The following is a 16,899-nucleotide window of genomic DNA, read 5'->3' as shown; positions in this document are numbered from 1 at the left end:
CCTCTCAGCAGCAGCGACATTCTGCATTTAAAGGCAAACACCATGATTTTCTGTCGCTCTGCTATCTGTGAACACAAGATAGGCAAGGGAAAATTTTTCTTTTTGGAATTGTGGGCATCGAGAAACATTGGTGGTTTACAGGATTTAAGTGTGCCCTGCTCTTCTGCACAATTTAAACCTTCTCTGAATAAACCTGCTACTGCTCTATTTAAAGAGGCAGAAATGTCTACGGGATGAATGTGATTATTAATAGCATGAGGGCCTTGTGAAAAATTATACATACAAGTTTGGTACTTTCCAAAAAGATCCATCAAAACTCCCTTCCCTGATCTTTGGAACAGCACTGTGTTCAGTGTCCCGAGCACCAAATGTGCAGAAACATGGCAATTTCAGACAGGGGAACCAACCAGAAGGTAATTCAAGATTCAAGACTGTTGATTGTAATTCTTCAGTTAATGAGTACAATAGAAAACAAAACAGTTATTACTCTGGATCTGATGCAGCATAAAAAAACACATTTAGCATAAAAAACACAATGAAAAACCAGAAAAATTATAAATATAAAAGCAATCCTACAAAACGTAGGTAATATTACTAGTCTGGGGATGTGGTGCATAATACAGGGTCAGAAAGCTTACACCCAGGCAACTTATTTTAAGTTATATATATTTAATTATCCTCATGCATATATCATACTAGAAACCAATCACTGAATTATCAATTTCTAAGATTACCATTGTAGATTACGAGGGATGATTGATAAGTTTGTGGCCTAAGGTAGAAGGAGTCAATTTTAGAATACCTAGCACATTTATTTTTCAACATAGTCCCCTCCTACTTAGTCTTGGACCTCCAGGTGGTCCGCAGCAGGGGTGATTGATAAGTTTGTGGCCTAAGGTAGAAGGAGATTAGTTATATAGCTCTCGTTACATGCATGTGCAGTTCAACTCTTTGAGTGATTATACAGAAAGTTTGAGGTTGATAACTCATCTCCTTCTGCCTTAGACCACAAACTTATCAATCACCCCTGCTGTGGACCACTTTCTGGAGGTCCAAGATGCCAATTTCTACAAAGAAGGGATCCGTATGCTCCACGACCGCTGAACTGAGTGCGTAAATGTAGGAGGGGACTATGTTGAAAAATAAATGTGCTAGGTTTTCTAAAATTAATTGTTCCTGAACCTGGTGGTATGAGTTCTGAGGTTCTTGTACCTTCTTCCCGACGGCATCAATGAGAAGAGAGCACGGCTTGGGTGATGGGGTTCCCTGCTGATGGACGGTGCCTTCCTGCGACAGTGCTCTGTGTAGATGTGCTCAGTGGCGGGGAGGGATTTACCCATGATGGACTGTGCCATATCCACCTTTTTTTGTAGCCTTTTCTGTTCAGGGGCATGCCAGACCATGATACAGCCAGTCAATATACTCTCCACCACACAGCTATAGAAAAGTTTGTCAAAGTTTTATTTGTCATGCTGAATCTGCGCAAACTTCTAAGGAAGCAGAGGTGCTTGTATGAAATGGCACTTATGTGCTGGGCCCCATGATCCTCTGAAATGATAACATCGACAAGTTTAACGTTGCTGATCCTCTCCACCTCTGATCCCCTGACGATTACTGGCTTATGGACCTCCACTTTCCTTCTCCTGAAGTCAATAATCATCTCCTTGGTGTTGCTTACATTGACTAAGAGGCTGTAGTTGTGGCACCATTCAGCCAGATTTTCAATCTCCCTCCGTCTGCTGATTTGTCACCACCTTTGATTTGGCTAATGACAGTGGTGTCATCAGCAAACTTAAATATGGCATAGGAGCCTCACAAAGCAACCAGTGCAGGAGCTAAGCACACAGTCTTGTGGTGCACCTGTGAAGATGGATGATTAATTAATTGACACAATAGTGTGGAATTACAGAAAATGGGAAGAATAGTGTCCAAACTTACAGGATACACATGACTGCAGCTGAATGCTGCATCTTCATGCTGTTCTTCCTGTTACGGATGTTATCGGAAGACTGGTACACATGAATGCTGAAAGAGAAACGGGTTTTCATCAGCACAGTGGCCAACACTAACAAGCCCAGAGAAAGGTGCAAATAGTACACACAGCACTCCTAATTTATCCTGCACCCATTTGATGAATTAATAAAAAAACACACACACACCTAGTACCATTCCAGCAACACCTCAGAATCAGAATCAGGTTTATTATTGCTGACATCTGTCATGAAATCTGTTTTTCTGGTAGCAGTACCATTCAAGACATAAAACATTACCTCCTCCCTGATGGCATGTCCCAGATGGTGAGGGTCTTTAGTGATAGATACCACTTTCTTGAGGCCCCACCTCCTAAAGATGCCTTTTGAAGACCTTTTAACGGCAACTATTGCCCCATTTTCCATTAAACTCTCACAATCTAGAAGGTTCTCCCAGTTGAATTTATAGACCTTGTTCCCAGCCTGTTGATACTGATGTTTCTTCTGGACCAGGATCCCCAACCTCGAGTCCTGGGACCCCTCGGTACATGGTATGGGGTCCATGCATAAAAAGAGATTGAGAACCCCTGTTCTAGACACACTAGCTCTGGCAGCTATTTCCTAAATGATACGTTGCTATAAGCATTGTCACTCATTGTGGGAAGCCCATTCCCCTGCCTAACACAATTTGCATTGAGATTCAGGGGATGCATGCAATAATATCCCAATTAATTAGGTCTATTTGAATTACATTCACAATATTCAGAAAAATAAAAGACAGCTATTTTTCCAAGTTCCTGTCTGTTGATGCTTTGTAAGTTTTATGGGGGAAATTCCCTGTTCCGCGATAAGCCTATTGAAAATATGTTTAGTGGACCCCACCACCCAGGCCATGCTCACTTCTCATACAACCATTGAGCAGGAGGTGAAATGCCACCAGGCTCAGGAGATTTGTAGCCTGCTGTGGTATAGATCTGTGGCATTCAAGCCCAGTGATCCAGAGCTTCGTAGTAAGTCCAGGTATAACCTATGGAAGGCAACTTTAAGGTGGAAAAGCAATTCCAGTTGAGGTCAGAGATGGAATCGGATGCATGTCAGCTCAGGCAGAGTTTGCAGGCCATTACTTCCTACAAATCAAACTTAACATCATGAATGGCAGTGATGCTTCACTCCTAGATGAGCTCAGTGCCTTTTGTGCACGCTTTGAATGGCAGAATAAAACTAGCGCAGATCCCTGCAACATCTGGTGACCCTGTGATCTCTGTCTTGGGGGCCAATGTCAGAACATCTTTTGAAAGGGTGAGCCTTTGTAATGCGCAAGGCCCTGATGGTGTACGTGCTGGGGCTCTGAAAACCTGTGCCAACCAACTGGCGGGAGAGTTCAAAGACAACTTCAATATCTCATTCATGCAGTCGGAAGTTCCCACCTGCTTCAAAAGGGCGACAATCAAACCAGTGCCCAAGAAGAGCCGAGTGAGCTGCCTCAAAGACTATCGTCCAGTGGCACTGACATCTACTGTGATGAAGTGCTTTGAGAGGTTGGTCAGGGCCAGGATCAACTCCTGCCTAAGCATGGAACTGGACCTGCTGCATTTGCCTATCGCCACAACAGGTCTACAGTGGATGCTATCTCACTGGCTCTTCGCTTGGCCTTAGATCACCTGGACAACAGCAATATCTACCTCAGGCTGCTGTTTATTAACTACAGCTCAGAGTTCAAACCCATCATACCCTCAGTTCCAGTCAACAAATTCCAAAGTCTGGGCCTCTGTACTCCCTCTGCGACTGGATCCTTGACTTCCTCACTTGGGGACCACAGTCTGTGCAGATCAGAAATAATATCTCCTCCTCACTGACAATCAACACTGGCGCACCTCAAAGATGCATGATTAGTCCACTGCTCTACTCTCTTTACACCCACGATTGTGTGGCTAGGCGCAGCTCAAATGACATTGATAACCGAGCTCTATAAAACTCTGGTTAGGCCACACTTGGAGTACTGTGTCCAGTTCTGGTCGCCTCACTATAGGAAGGATATGGAAGCATTGGAAAGGGTACAGAGGAGATTTACCAGGATGCTGCCTGGTTTAGAGAGTATGCATTATGATCAGAGATTAAGGGAGCTAGGGCTTTACTCTTTGGAGAGAAGGAGGATGAGAGGAGACATGATAGAGGTGTACAAGATATTAAGAGGAATAGATAGAGTGGACAGCCAGCGCCTCTTCCCCAAGGCACCACTGCTCAGTACAAGAGGACATGGCTTTAAGGTAAGGGGTGGGAAGTTCAAGGGGGAATATTAGAGGAAGGTTTTTTACTCAGAGAGTGGTTGGTGCGTCGAATGCACTGCCTGAGTCAGTGGTGGAGGCAGATTTAATGAAATTTAATGAATTTTTAGTGAAATTTAGGAGACTACTGGACAGGTATATGGAGGAATTTAAGGTGGGGGGTTATATGGGAGGCAGGGTTTAAGGGTCAGCACAACATTGTGTGCTGTACTGTTTTATGTTCTAACTTTGTAGATGACATGACTATTGTTGGCAGAATTTCCGATGGTGATGAGGTGGCGTACAGGAGTGAGAGAGATCAGCTGGTTGAGTGGTGTCACAAAAACGTTGCACTCAACATCAGTAAGACCAAGGAACTGATTGCGGACTTCAGGAAAGGGAAGTTAAGAGAACACACACCAGTCCTCATTGAGGAATCAGCAATGGAAAAGGTGAGTACATTCGAGTCCCTGTGTGTCAAAATCTCTGAAGGTCTATCCTGGGCCCAACACATTGATGCAATCACAAAAAGGAAACAGCAGCAGCTATATTTAGGAGTTTCAGGAGAATTGGTATGTCACCAGACACTCACAAATTTTTATAGATGCACTGTGGAGAGGATTGTAACCGGTGGCACCATCATCTGATATGGAACGACCACTGGACTGGATTGGAAAAAGCTGCAGAAAGTTGTAATTTCCACCAGCTCCATCATGGGACCTTACCTCCCCAGCGTCAAGGACACCGTCGAAAGGTGATGCCTCAAAACGGCGGCATCCATCATTAAGGGCCCTCATCTCCCAGGACATGCCATCTTCTCATTGCTATCATCAGGGAGGAGGTACCGAAGCCTGAAGACACACACACCAGCTTCTTCCCCTCTGCCATCAGATTTCTGAATCGACAATAAACCCATGAACACTACCTCACTACTTTTTTCCTCTCTTTTTGCACTACCCAGTTAGTTTAATTTTCTTTTTTATACAAACTTCTCATTATAATTTAGAGTTTATTATTATGTATTGCAATACACTGCTGGCGCAAAAACACATTCACGACATACGCCAGTAGCATTAAACCTGATTCTGACTCAGTTATTACCCTTCAACCATCAGGTTCCTCAATTTCACTCACCCCATCACCGAACCTACTCTTTGCAACTCACGTTCTCAGCACTTTTAAAATTTACTATTTGTCTTCTTTTGTACATCGGTTGTTTGTCAGTCTTTGTTTATGTATGGTTTTTAATAAATTCTATCGTATTTCTCTATTTTCCTGCAAATGCCTGTAAGATAATGGATCTCAAGGTGGTATATATTAATGTACATATACTTGGAGAACAAAAAGTTCCTCTATTTCAAGCATATTGTGCTGTTGTAATTTTCTGTTTGGCCACCAGGAGGCTCAGTGTATAATTCCACTTGAAAATAATTGTCTACCTCAGAGAGTAAGACCATATATTTTCGGCACATACCTCAAGAATGGTTGAAAAGAGATAAATATTTAATGAATATTCTGCTGGTGGCTGGTAAAAAGACCCTTACCAGGAAATGGTTATCACAGGAGAGCCCAACTTTAAATGTATGGATGAAAATTACAATGGACATTTACAAAATGGAGAAGATAGCAGCATCTGTTAATCGTAAGTTGGAACAATTTTATTCATACTGGAAAAATGGTTTAACTACATAACACCTCATAGGCCTGATTTTATTCTCATAAGTCAATGAATATGTTGTAAAAGAAAAATCACTCCCTACTCTGTACATAGTTTTCTTCTTTCGATTGTTCTTTCTTTCCTCTCTTCTCTATAAGTGTATACCTCAGATAAATATTATATGGAGATTTGTGACAAATATGATTATATGATATATATGTACAGTATCTGAAATACATCTTATGGAAATGTTTGTTTGATGATGAAATTCAATAAAAAATAAATTACAAAATAAAGAAAATAATTGTCTAGAAATTGATTTTGATAATTTTTCCCCCAAAAATATGAAACTTAAAGTCTGCTTTTTTACACCAGAGTAAAATGTGTGTAAGTTGATCATGCATCTGGATGGCATGATCAGAAATAATTATTGTAAGATGACACGATCTCCTGTTGTTGGAAGGACATCTGAGATAGCTTTATTGAGTAACTGGCTTAGATCTTGACCATCTATTTCTGAGCATAAGAGCCAGAAGATGAGAATTCCCATACAAATCTCGAAAGGTTGGCTGCTGAGATTTGCCAGTAATTTCCCGACGGTGTTCGATTCATCACAGAGTTGAGAGCCGCTGCACGAGTCTGCCACAACCTCTGTGACTAAAGTTGGGAAACTCAGCTGGCACAAAGATAGGGGCTCACTCACTTACATTGAGTGCGATGAACAAAGATAACGCAAGGCAATTAATAGCCTTTCAATTAACTTATTTGCATTAAAAGTAGCTTCAAGGGTTTTGAGAAGTTTTAATACATTTTTAGAATTCATTAGTTGGTTGATAGTTTTTGAATATTTCTGAATGGAAGATACTTCGATTACTGGTTCAACTGCTGGTAAAGGCTTAGCCAGTAGTTAAGCTTTGGCCCTCACCATTTTGGATAACTGTGGCTTTGGCAGTGTCAACACTGTGGCTCTGGAGAAAGTAAGATGGTAGTTCTTAGATATGGTGAACTGCAAGTAAGCTTTGACCCAACATGTTTCACCGAAGGGACGAAGGTGTGGATAAACTAAGGGGCCAAATTCCATTGTTGAAACATCATTTCTCCACAGTGATTCTGTGCTTGAATTTCCTCGGTCACTGCACTACACTGCAAACACTTTAAACCACGTTTTATAATGCTGTAAATACCTGCTGGTATTTATGTATCTATGTACATTTTATTCCGTATCAATACTTCAAACTCTAACTGTACTTTTATGTAATTATTTATTCTTTATAATTGTTGAATGTTGTTTTTGTGTTGCATGTCACAGTAACATACCACAGCAAATTCCTAATACCTATAAATGCATATGGCAAATAAAGTCGAACTTGATATGCCTCAATAAGAGCTAAACAGGGGTTGATATTTTGACCACTTCTTTTCAAGTTATATGTCAACGTTTTGGATGACAGAATTGGTGGCTTTGCAGCCAAGTTTGTAGACAATACAAAGATAGGTGGAGGGGCACGTAATGTTAAGGAAGCAGGGAGTCTACAGAAGGACTTAAGACAGGTTGGAAGAATGGCAAAGAAGTGGCAGACAGAATAAAGTCAAGGGAAGTGTATGATCTAGCACCTTGGTAGAAGGAATAAAGGGTAGACTATTTTCTAAGCAGGGTGAGAATTTAGAAATCAGAGGTGCAAACGGATTTGGGAGTCCTCGTGCAGGATTCGCTGAAAGTTAACTTGCAGTCTGAGTAGGTGGTAAGATAGGCAAATGCAATGTTAGCACTCATTTCGAAAGGACTAGAATACAAGAGCAAGGGTGTGATGCTGAGGGTTTATAAGGTGTTGGTCAGACCGCATTTGGAGCATTGTGAGGAGTTTTGGGCCCCATATCTAAGAAAAGATGTGCTGGCATTGGAGAGGGTCCGGAGGAGCTTCATGAGAATGATTCCAGAAATGCAAGGGTTAACGTATGAGGAACATTTTGATGGCTCTGGTCTGATACTCATTTGAATTTAGAAGAATGGGGGAGAAGTGGGGGGGGGGCGAAGATCTAATCGAAACCTACTGAATAATGAAAGAACTAGATGGAGTGGATGTGAAGAGGATATTTCATGTAGTGGGAGAGTCTAGGACCAGAGGGCATACCAGAGAATAGAGGGTCATCCATTTGGAACAAAGATGAGGAGGAATTTCTTTGGCCAGAGGGTGGTGACTCTGTGGAATTCATTGCCATGGATGGCTGTGGAGGCCAAGTCATTGAGTATATTTAAAGCAAAGGCTGAGAGGGACAATAATTTAGACATGATGTTATGGCAGAGCAGAATCAGTGGGCCTAATTCTACTCTTATGTCCTTTGGTCTAATACTCGAATATCGTGTGACAGTATATACTTGAATGTACACCCATCCCACATTTTCACCCCAAAAATTGATATTCTTCCTCATATGAATCACATTGACTGACAGCATTACACCATGCCCAGTCTAATAATGTCACCAAAACCCCTTAGATACAAATCTTATTTATCAGTCTTCTTCCATTGATACGAACGCAGCTACCATGTTTTTAAGCCTTTGCCAATTCCCAATATATTTTGTTAACATTTTGTTTCAAACTATTTCTCTCCCTCTGGTAGAATTATCCTCATTACTGTATTAGAGAGGTAATGTTGTAGAAAGGAATCAGTCTGCTAATTATTTGTGAAATTAGCAACTGATTCTGTTGGATATATAAATAGGTCATTTGGCTATTGTTGTCTAGTGCAGTGATAGACACAGTAAATGAATGTGTCCGGGGAAAAATACCAGCACTATGGGGAAAGGCTGGATGCGTGTCATTACAAAGGTACATCTTTATTAGGGCTAGCACTATCCAGATGGGCAAGGTGCTGTTTAAGAACATTAAAATTGGGGTTAGGTGCGGATGAAGTGGAAGAAAAAAAGGAATCCATTACCATCTCCCAGTGTTCTCTTCCACTATTAAATCCAGTCCCATGCAGCTTCCTCCCTCTGTCAGGTCTAGTCCCAATTATACCATAACTGGGAGCATCTCAGGGAGGGGGGTATTAGCTCGCCAGAAAGTGTAGCACGTACTTACACAATAACATCAAAGATTAAATAATATACAGGGATTACAAAACAAAGGCTGCATTCCCTGAAATATAAAATGTCATGGGGTGACTCGATCAACCGTTTAACATCAAGGATACTGTTCACTCTCATTCCACTGGTAGGGGGCTATTGATTGTGGGATTTAAAAAAAAAATCAGAGCCAAGTCTTGCTGAAGAGAAGTTAAAGAAAAGAGCTATGTGTATAGAGTGGATGAGGTTCGGAACTCTCTTCTGCATAAGTAATGGTTCATTTTCAATTTGAGATTTAGGGTATTAAGCCACAATCCATATTCCTCTGAATGGCTCATTAAGCTAAGGAGATGAATGGCTCAATCCCATTCCCAAATTCTCTTCCAGCATTGATTCAGGCCCAAACACCAACTGCTTTCATATCCTACAATGGAGTTCCTCTGTTCTCTATCACCTTGAGTGTTTTCTCTCCCACTAAAAGCTAGGCCCAGCTACCATAACTCATTAACATCAGTCCCTCTGTGATTTATGGCACTTGACTCCACACCCCACTGCTCACAACTGCTGGGTCGCCATCTTCAGCTCCATTTCCCCCACTGCTCTTTGGTTCCCACATTCAGTTCTAGTCTTCTGTGCTCCTGCTTCTTACCAGTTGGTTGTAGGGTAGTTAGGATTTGTCATGGGATGGTACATTATGGCCAGGAAGGCGGGAGGAGAAGATGGCAGCGCAACGCAGCGCGCGCAGCTCTCTGGTGAAATGATATCGTCTCTGTTAAATAGGGGCCGTGGACAATTCTGATTTGATGGAGACAGACATGAAAGCACAGAGGAACATCTGGAGAAATTTCTGAAACGCCGGTTCGCTGCTGCTGTTACTGGGCGATCGAGAATCTTCCGGAGGGAAGGCCCCAAAATCCCCGGCTTTGCCTGCTGCTGGCGACCGAGGCTGAGGTTGAATCGTTTGGATAGAGATGGTGCTCTGTATTCAGTGTCGGAGGGCTGATCGGAGGCTCGAAGTTTTCGGACGACTCAGAGTCGGACTGTGGTCAGGCATGGCAGGGAGAGTTTTCTTCTTTCTCCCGTCTGCGTGAGATGTGGGACATTCGAGAGACTTTGAACTTTTTTACTGTGCCATGGCCTGTTCTTCATCAAGTTATGGTATTGTTGCACTGTTGTAACTATATGTTATAATTATGTGGTTTTTGTTAGTTTTTCAGTCTTGGTCTGTCCTGTGTTTTTTGTGATATCACACCAGAGGAATATTGTATCATTTCTTAATGCATGCATTACTAAATGACAATAAAAGAGGACTGCGTGTCCTCATAATCTAATCTAATTGTTAAACGAAAAAAAATAACCTTTGAGTCCCGATAAAGGGTCTTGGTCTGAAACATCAACTGCTTTTCCATAGATGCTGCCTGACCTGTTGAGTTCCTCCATAATTTTGTGTGTGCTACTCTAGATTTTCAGCATCTGCAAAATCTCTTGTGTTTAAGAATAACATTTTGTTCAGAATCTCGAGCGAGGGCTAATTTCCTTACATTTCTAGGAAACAATGTCATAGAATCAGCCATGGAAGCCTGAGGTGGAGATGTTTGAGAACTTCGAGTAAATACACCAACAATTTGTCCTGGTCCAGGCACATGGACACTACGGCCAGGAAAGCACAAAACAGTGTCTCTACTTCCTCAAAAGGCTAAGGAAATTATGCTACAGAAAGTATCCCACCTGCAAGGATCTACAGTCACTGCCCTGACCAAGATCTCAGGAAAATATAGGGAGTTGTGCACGCAGCCCAGTCGGTCATCTAAACCAGCCTCCCCTCCACTTCCTGCTGCCTTGGGAAAGCAGCCAACATTATCAAAGATACTAGGCATCCAAGACGTTGCCTCTTGTCTCCCCTCCCGTTGGGCCAAAGACACAATAGCATGAGAACACTCATCAGTCTCAAGCACAGAATGAACTTCTTATAAATTAAAAGATGAACTTGTAGTCTTCCAAACTCCCTCATGTACTTTACTTGTCTACAGGAATTACAATTTCTCTGTAACTGTGATATCATATTCTACATTCTGTTTTTTGCTTTTTACTCCCTTGATGTACTTATATACAAAGTGATCTGTCTGGATGGCACACAAACAAAATACATTTCACTGTATCTCCATAATAAACCAGTTCCAATTCCAATTCCAATTCCTTGTGGGCGTTCCCAGTTAGTCCTAGTCTGAAATTTAATGGACTCCATTCCGTTTCCCTATCTTGACTTAACCACAATGGCTTTTCCAGGTGAATGACCATCACTTACCATCCATCTTCTGTTCCTAGCCACATTGAGCTTTGGTTGGCCTCAGGATCAACACTCAGCAGCTCCTCCAGGCTTGCTCGGGTGAAGGAGCCTCGGCTGGAACGCCTCATGGCACGGCCGTCCATAGGACTGTCGCTGTTCCTGGTCTGGCAGATTGTGCTGGGGTTGGCAACAAAATCAGATTCCGCCTCCTCCTCTGAACTCGTCGTTTCCGTTGCAAAGTCCTTTGAGCTCAACATTTCCTCATCTGCAGAATAAAACCACATGATGAACTGAACGACTGTGTGAAGGCAGGATGGGGTAGGGTGACTTGATGGATCAACATTTTCCCTTTTGGTCAGATATTAACTTTCCCCAATTCCTGCATCACAATAATGACACACTTCAAAAGCATTCAATCTAACAGAAAGTCAATCTTTGGCAGGGACACTATACATTAATACATGTTGCTTCATTAGTGGAACTAATCTTACCGCGTCAAGTTATTCTGAATTTTTGCAACATCATCAATTGTTAGGGAGACACAAGAGATGCAAATGCTGGAATCTGGAGCAACAACAATGCGCTGGAGGAAGTCAGTGGGTCATGCAGGATCTGTGGGAGGAAAGGAACCGTCGATGTTCCAGGTCAAAACCCTGCATCAGGAAACCCCGATGATTTCATTTGTGGGAATCTCTATTCTTGATCAATGTGTTCCAATATTGATCATCATTTCGCTACCAATCAGATTTTTGCATTGTGTTTTCTCTTTTGGCTTCCTGATGATTCAACACAGTGTAATCAATGTATTTAACACCAGAGTTGATCAGTGACCATGTTAGCCAACTTACATTTGGAGTCACAAAGCAATAGAGCAATACTGCATGGATATGGGCCTTTCGACTCAACCAGGCCATGCCGACCAAGGTGCCCACCCAGCTAATCCCAAATTCTTGCATTCAGTCAATCTCTCCCCAGGTTCTGCCCCTCCATGTACCTATCCAAGTGATACTATTGTACTTGCCTCATCCACTTTCTCTGGTAGCTCGTTCCATATACTCACCACCCTCTGCGAAAAAAAGTTGCCTCTCATCTCCCTTTCAAATATTTTCCCCTCACCCTAAGTCTCTCTTTAGTATAGGTCTCCCCTACCCTGGGGAAACGTCTGTCACCTTAACTATGCCTCGATTGTAAACATTCCTATGTGATTGCGCTGCATTCTCCTACATTCCAAGGAATAAAGACCCACTCTGGGCATTCCCTTCTTCTAAATCAGGCTTTCTAGTCCTGCCAGCATCCTCATAAATCTGACACAAGTACAGAGTAGATATTTCCTTTGTTAGACCGGTCAGAGATAGATGCATCACTATCACCACAGCCTCCCTTCACTGTAGAGGGTAGCGGGAAACACCTTCAATTTAAGGCCACATGTCATTAGTTAGGACAATACTGAGGAGAAGTGTGAGTGAACCAGACATTGACAACTGTATCAGGAAACAATCCGCTGGTGAAACTCGGCACATCAAGCAGCGTCCGCGAGGCGAAAGGAACTGTCAGGGTTTCAGGTTGAAATCCTGCATCAAGGATTGTCAATTCCTCCCAACCCCACCGACAGATGCTGCTCAACTCACTGAGTTCCTCCAGTAGTTGATTGTTTCTCCAGACTCCAGCACCTCAAAGCTCAATTTTATTTGCATCTACGTTTACAAGCATTAAGAACTTGCTGTGGTGTGTTGGCGCGACATGCAACAAAAAACAATATTCAACAATTATAAAGGATAATGAATATTATATATGTGTAATTCCCTGGGAAAGATTCACTGCTAATGTTGTAGGGTATTTCATGTAATGGTTTTCTGTAGAAGCAGCGTGTTCCGCTGGTAGCGTTTGGGTTACCGTTAAAGATAAGGGGTGCTTAGGAATGCTGTGTTATCCAATCAGGAGGGTGGAACTGGGAGAAGGTTCTAGATAGTGCTGAGAGAGAGGTTTTGTGACGGGCACTGAGGTGGGTCAAGGTCTTTTTCAGCAGGAGATGGAGAGAAGAAGCTCAAGGGAACCTGCTGTAGGATTTGATTTGGCGGGAACGCACGATCTGATGGAGCCCAAGAGGGGGAATTCTACTGAGGATTGGTGAATAGGAGTTGGTGCTGTGAGTACATCAGACACATCAGCTTTTGGAAGATTTGAGCTCCAACCTGTACACATTTTGATTGTTTAATTATAATGGATCCATTTAATTTTTTTCTTTAATAACTCTTTGGTTAAATTAACATTCATAACTATCCTTCCTTTATAATTGTATGCAGTGTACGATCTGTTATTTCTTGCTGGCGGGCGACTGCACGGGGCAATACACCACTCAGTATTCAGCGGGACCAAGACATATGGAGTCTGAGAAAGGTGGTTTGCTCAACGCTGAGTCTACTGGCTGTTAGCAAGGGGCTAACAAGCGCATCTCTAGAGACACCCAGTAAAGAGGGGTTTCATAAGAAATCATATTGACGGCTAAATGCAGAAATGGAATATGGTGTGCATAAATACCAGCATGTATTTACAATGTAAATAGCATTATAAAAAATCGACTGTCTGTATTGACCATTGTATCATCCCAATTAAAAGGTCAGAGTTAGAAAGAACCCAACAAGCAAGAAGTAATGGAGAGCGGCAGGACGTAAAGGTAGAGGAAACGAGAACGTTTCAAACTCTACTCACTTCCTGTACTTGAGGAGATGGTAGATCTGCTGGCCTGACTCCTCAGTGTGCCTGAAGGACTTGGGGAGGACTCGTCATCTTCAGTGTCGTCACTGTCGAACGGGTTCAGGCTTCTACTTCCACTCTCCGTCAGTTCCCCCAGTAACTGAGCGGAGTTTGAGATGGAGATTAGGAGAGGTTGCTGGGACGTGTTCTCCTCCACGGGCACCGCTGTCATTCGGTGTGGATGTAAACAGGAGGAGCTCAGAAGCAATTCTGACCTGTCTCTGAGAAGATAAAGTCCAGAGGGGAAAAAGAATCACCATTCGTTCTCTCTGTATTGATCTACAAGATGGGGGCTTGTAGTGGAAGTTGCCACAGATTATTGACCCAAAATACATTGGTATCTCAAGAACTTTGTAAACATCACATGCACAGTTGGAGCAGAGTGACTTAAACTTATTATGAAGACCACAGAACTGCAGGAAAACTGAGATCTTATCAATATTCAAAGGAAAACAGGCACAGTGCCTTAGGAAGGGTGATCTAGGATTTAAATGCCCATTTTCTTCTATAGGTAGGGTCAATGATATGCTAACCTACACCAGACCTATGGCAGAAAATAGGTCCTTTGAACAGTTTTGACTCAAAAATTAATGATAGGTCTAACTACAGGGCAACATCACTTTCTATGACAGCACACTCAAAATGCTAGAGAAGCTCAGGAGGTCAATGGAAACGAGTAAACAAATGACATTTCCGGCTGAGACCCTTCTTCAGGGCTGGGGAGGACGGGGCCTGAGTAAAAAGGCAAGGGAGAGGGGAAAGAGGCTGGCTGGAAGGTGATAGATGAAGCCAGGTGGGTGGGAAAGATCAAGGGCTGGAAAAGAAAGAGTTTGATAGGAAAGGAGGGTGGACCATAGGAGAAAGGGAAGGAGGAGGGGACCCAGGGGGAAGTAATAGGGAGGTGAGAAGTGAAATGTCAAAGTGGGGAATAGAGGAGGGGAGAAGCGAAATTAGGTCACTGGAAGGAGAAATTGATATTCATGCCATCAGGTTGGAGGATACCCAGACGGAATATGAGGCATTGCTCCTCCGCCCAGAGGGTGGCCTCATCTTGGCTCAAGAGGAGGCCATGGATCGACACGTCGGAACGGGAATGGGAATGGGAATGGGAATTAAAATGCTTGGCCACCGGGAAGTCCCGCTTGCGGCAGATAGTGCGGAGGTGCTCGACAATGCAGTCCCCCAACTTAGGACAGGACTCACCAATGTAGAGGAGGCTGCATCGGGATCACTCTCTATGAATTGCTATTAATGCTGCAGAAAGTAAACTTGGCCCACAATAAGCAATTTAACAAGCAAATCCCTGACATTTATGGGCAGTTAATGACCTTTTAACAAGATGTTTTCTCTATACCATGTTTATGCATGGGTATACTTTATGAAGAGGAGGAATAGAACCTACTTTTTAAAAAGGATATACCTTTAATATAATTTTCAATATAAATTATGAAATTTTGTTGAGTTTACAAGAAGCAAATATGCATGGTGCTTTTTTTTTTAATTTTGAGGAAAATAGACACAGATTGGAGATAGCAAACCGCTCAGAAGAAGAGTACTAATGACAATAAAGCCTTTAGGGCATAATCAATGTTCCAGTCCTGTGTAACATTCCATGCCTGACAAACAATATATCTTTCACAGGAATGTTTTACAAGCTTGGCCTACTTGCAGAATAGTGAGAAGTAAGGTTTGTTTGTTGGGGTCAGAAACAATCAATCTGTGGCAATACACTTGGTTTAATCCCATAACAGTTGTAGTTTGATGTGGATTAAAGGGTAACATGCATAACTGCCCACCTGGAGGTGCCACTAAGACCTGGCACTGAGGCAATGCAAATGATCCTTGCTGAACAGACTGCGATGCAGGCTTCCACCGTGGGCACTGGTTTGATGCTGAGCAGGCAGACCTGCCCGACATACCCGTCGCTATTACAGACCCAAACTTCGTGGCCATTATCTGGCCCACCATAGCTAGGAGACGCACAGGAGAACTGAAAACAGCACAATAATGTCGGTTAGTGTTTCACCATATGGTTTGTCAAACTCTTGGCCATTAAACAAAGGATTTCCTACAGAATTGCCGATACATCAATCAGAAAGTTTATCATTCTGACAGAAATGTCTGCTTATACTGGCACTTCCTTCACCTAACAATTTCCCCACTAACCAACTAACCTACTCTATGGACAAACCTAACAGACCACGAGTAATTCTGTTCTCCAAGGGAGTTGAGGGGAGTGTACGAGGGAAGAAGTTGCAGGGTTACAAAATCGGAGGGAGTGGAATTGACAATTGTGTATCTCATGGGCTATAAGTCACACAGGAACTCCTTATGTGGATGGTTTCAGTTCAGCAGTTATGCCGGATATGCTTTGGAGATTATGGCAGGAGGGTGACAGCAGTCATGGGGTAGAGTACTTATTTCCTTGCCAAACAATCATACACCAATGACATAGCAACGTAAGGAAGATCAACCGCGAAGGTAATGATAAATCTACAGACTCCATTCCACACAGAACGGAAACGGTTAGGTCTTGTAACAATTGCAGAGGTTCCTCTTCCGTTCTACCCAGCAGATCAGGCTGCAGTGACCCTTTGCATCAAGATACTCATTCTGAACCTACTACCTGCTCTTCTATATTTCTGCTACATTTCCTGATATTCTGATAGGTAGATAGATACTTCATTGATCCCAAAGGGAATTGCAGTGTCACAGCAGCATTACAAGTGCACAGATATACAAATATTAGATAAGAAGTAAGAAAGAACAAAAAATAAGTTATCTCAAACAGTCTAACAGGAGGGGGTCATCACCTCCCAGGCTATAGGTTGGCTCATTATAGAGCCTAATGGCTGAGGGTAAGAATGACCACATATAGCGCTCTTTGGAGCAGCACAGTT

The 16,899-nt window shown here is 42.7% G+C and overlaps 1 protein-coding gene across 2 annotated transcripts in view; it reads right to left on the bottom strand.

The window, feature by feature from the left end:
• The window catches only part of LOC134349705 (rho guanine nucleotide exchange factor 17-like), a 473,881-nt gene that overhangs the window by 24,492 nt on the left and 432,490 nt on the right, over nt 1-16,899 (bottom strand). The window contains exons 13-17 of one of the 2 annotated variants that reach the window (XM_063054437.1): nt 15,796-15,989; nt 13,955-14,220; nt 11,264-11,510; nt 1,939-2,025; nt 1,439-1,860 (exon numbers count right to left, since the gene is read on the bottom strand). In XM_063054437.1, coding sequence (XP_062910507.1) covers nt 1,836-1,860; nt 1,939-2,025; nt 11,264-11,510; nt 13,955-14,220; nt 15,796-15,989 — 819 coding nt within the window. In that variant the 3' untranslated portion in view covers nt 1,439-1,835. Of the gene's footprint in view, nt 1-1,438; nt 1,861-1,938; nt 2,026-11,263; nt 11,511-13,954; nt 14,221-15,795; nt 15,990-16,899 lie in introns of those variants that run through there. The other variant, XM_063054436.1, reaches the window with a different exon arrangement.

Source organism: Mobula hypostoma, chromosome 7 (assembly GCF_963921235.1).
Source record: "Mobula hypostoma chromosome 7, sMobHyp1.1, whole genome shotgun sequence".
Lineage (NCBI taxonomy): Eukaryota > Metazoa > Chordata > Chondrichthyes > Myliobatiformes > Myliobatidae > Mobula > Mobula hypostoma.
This window is presented reverse-complemented; position numbering and strand designations above follow the sequence as displayed.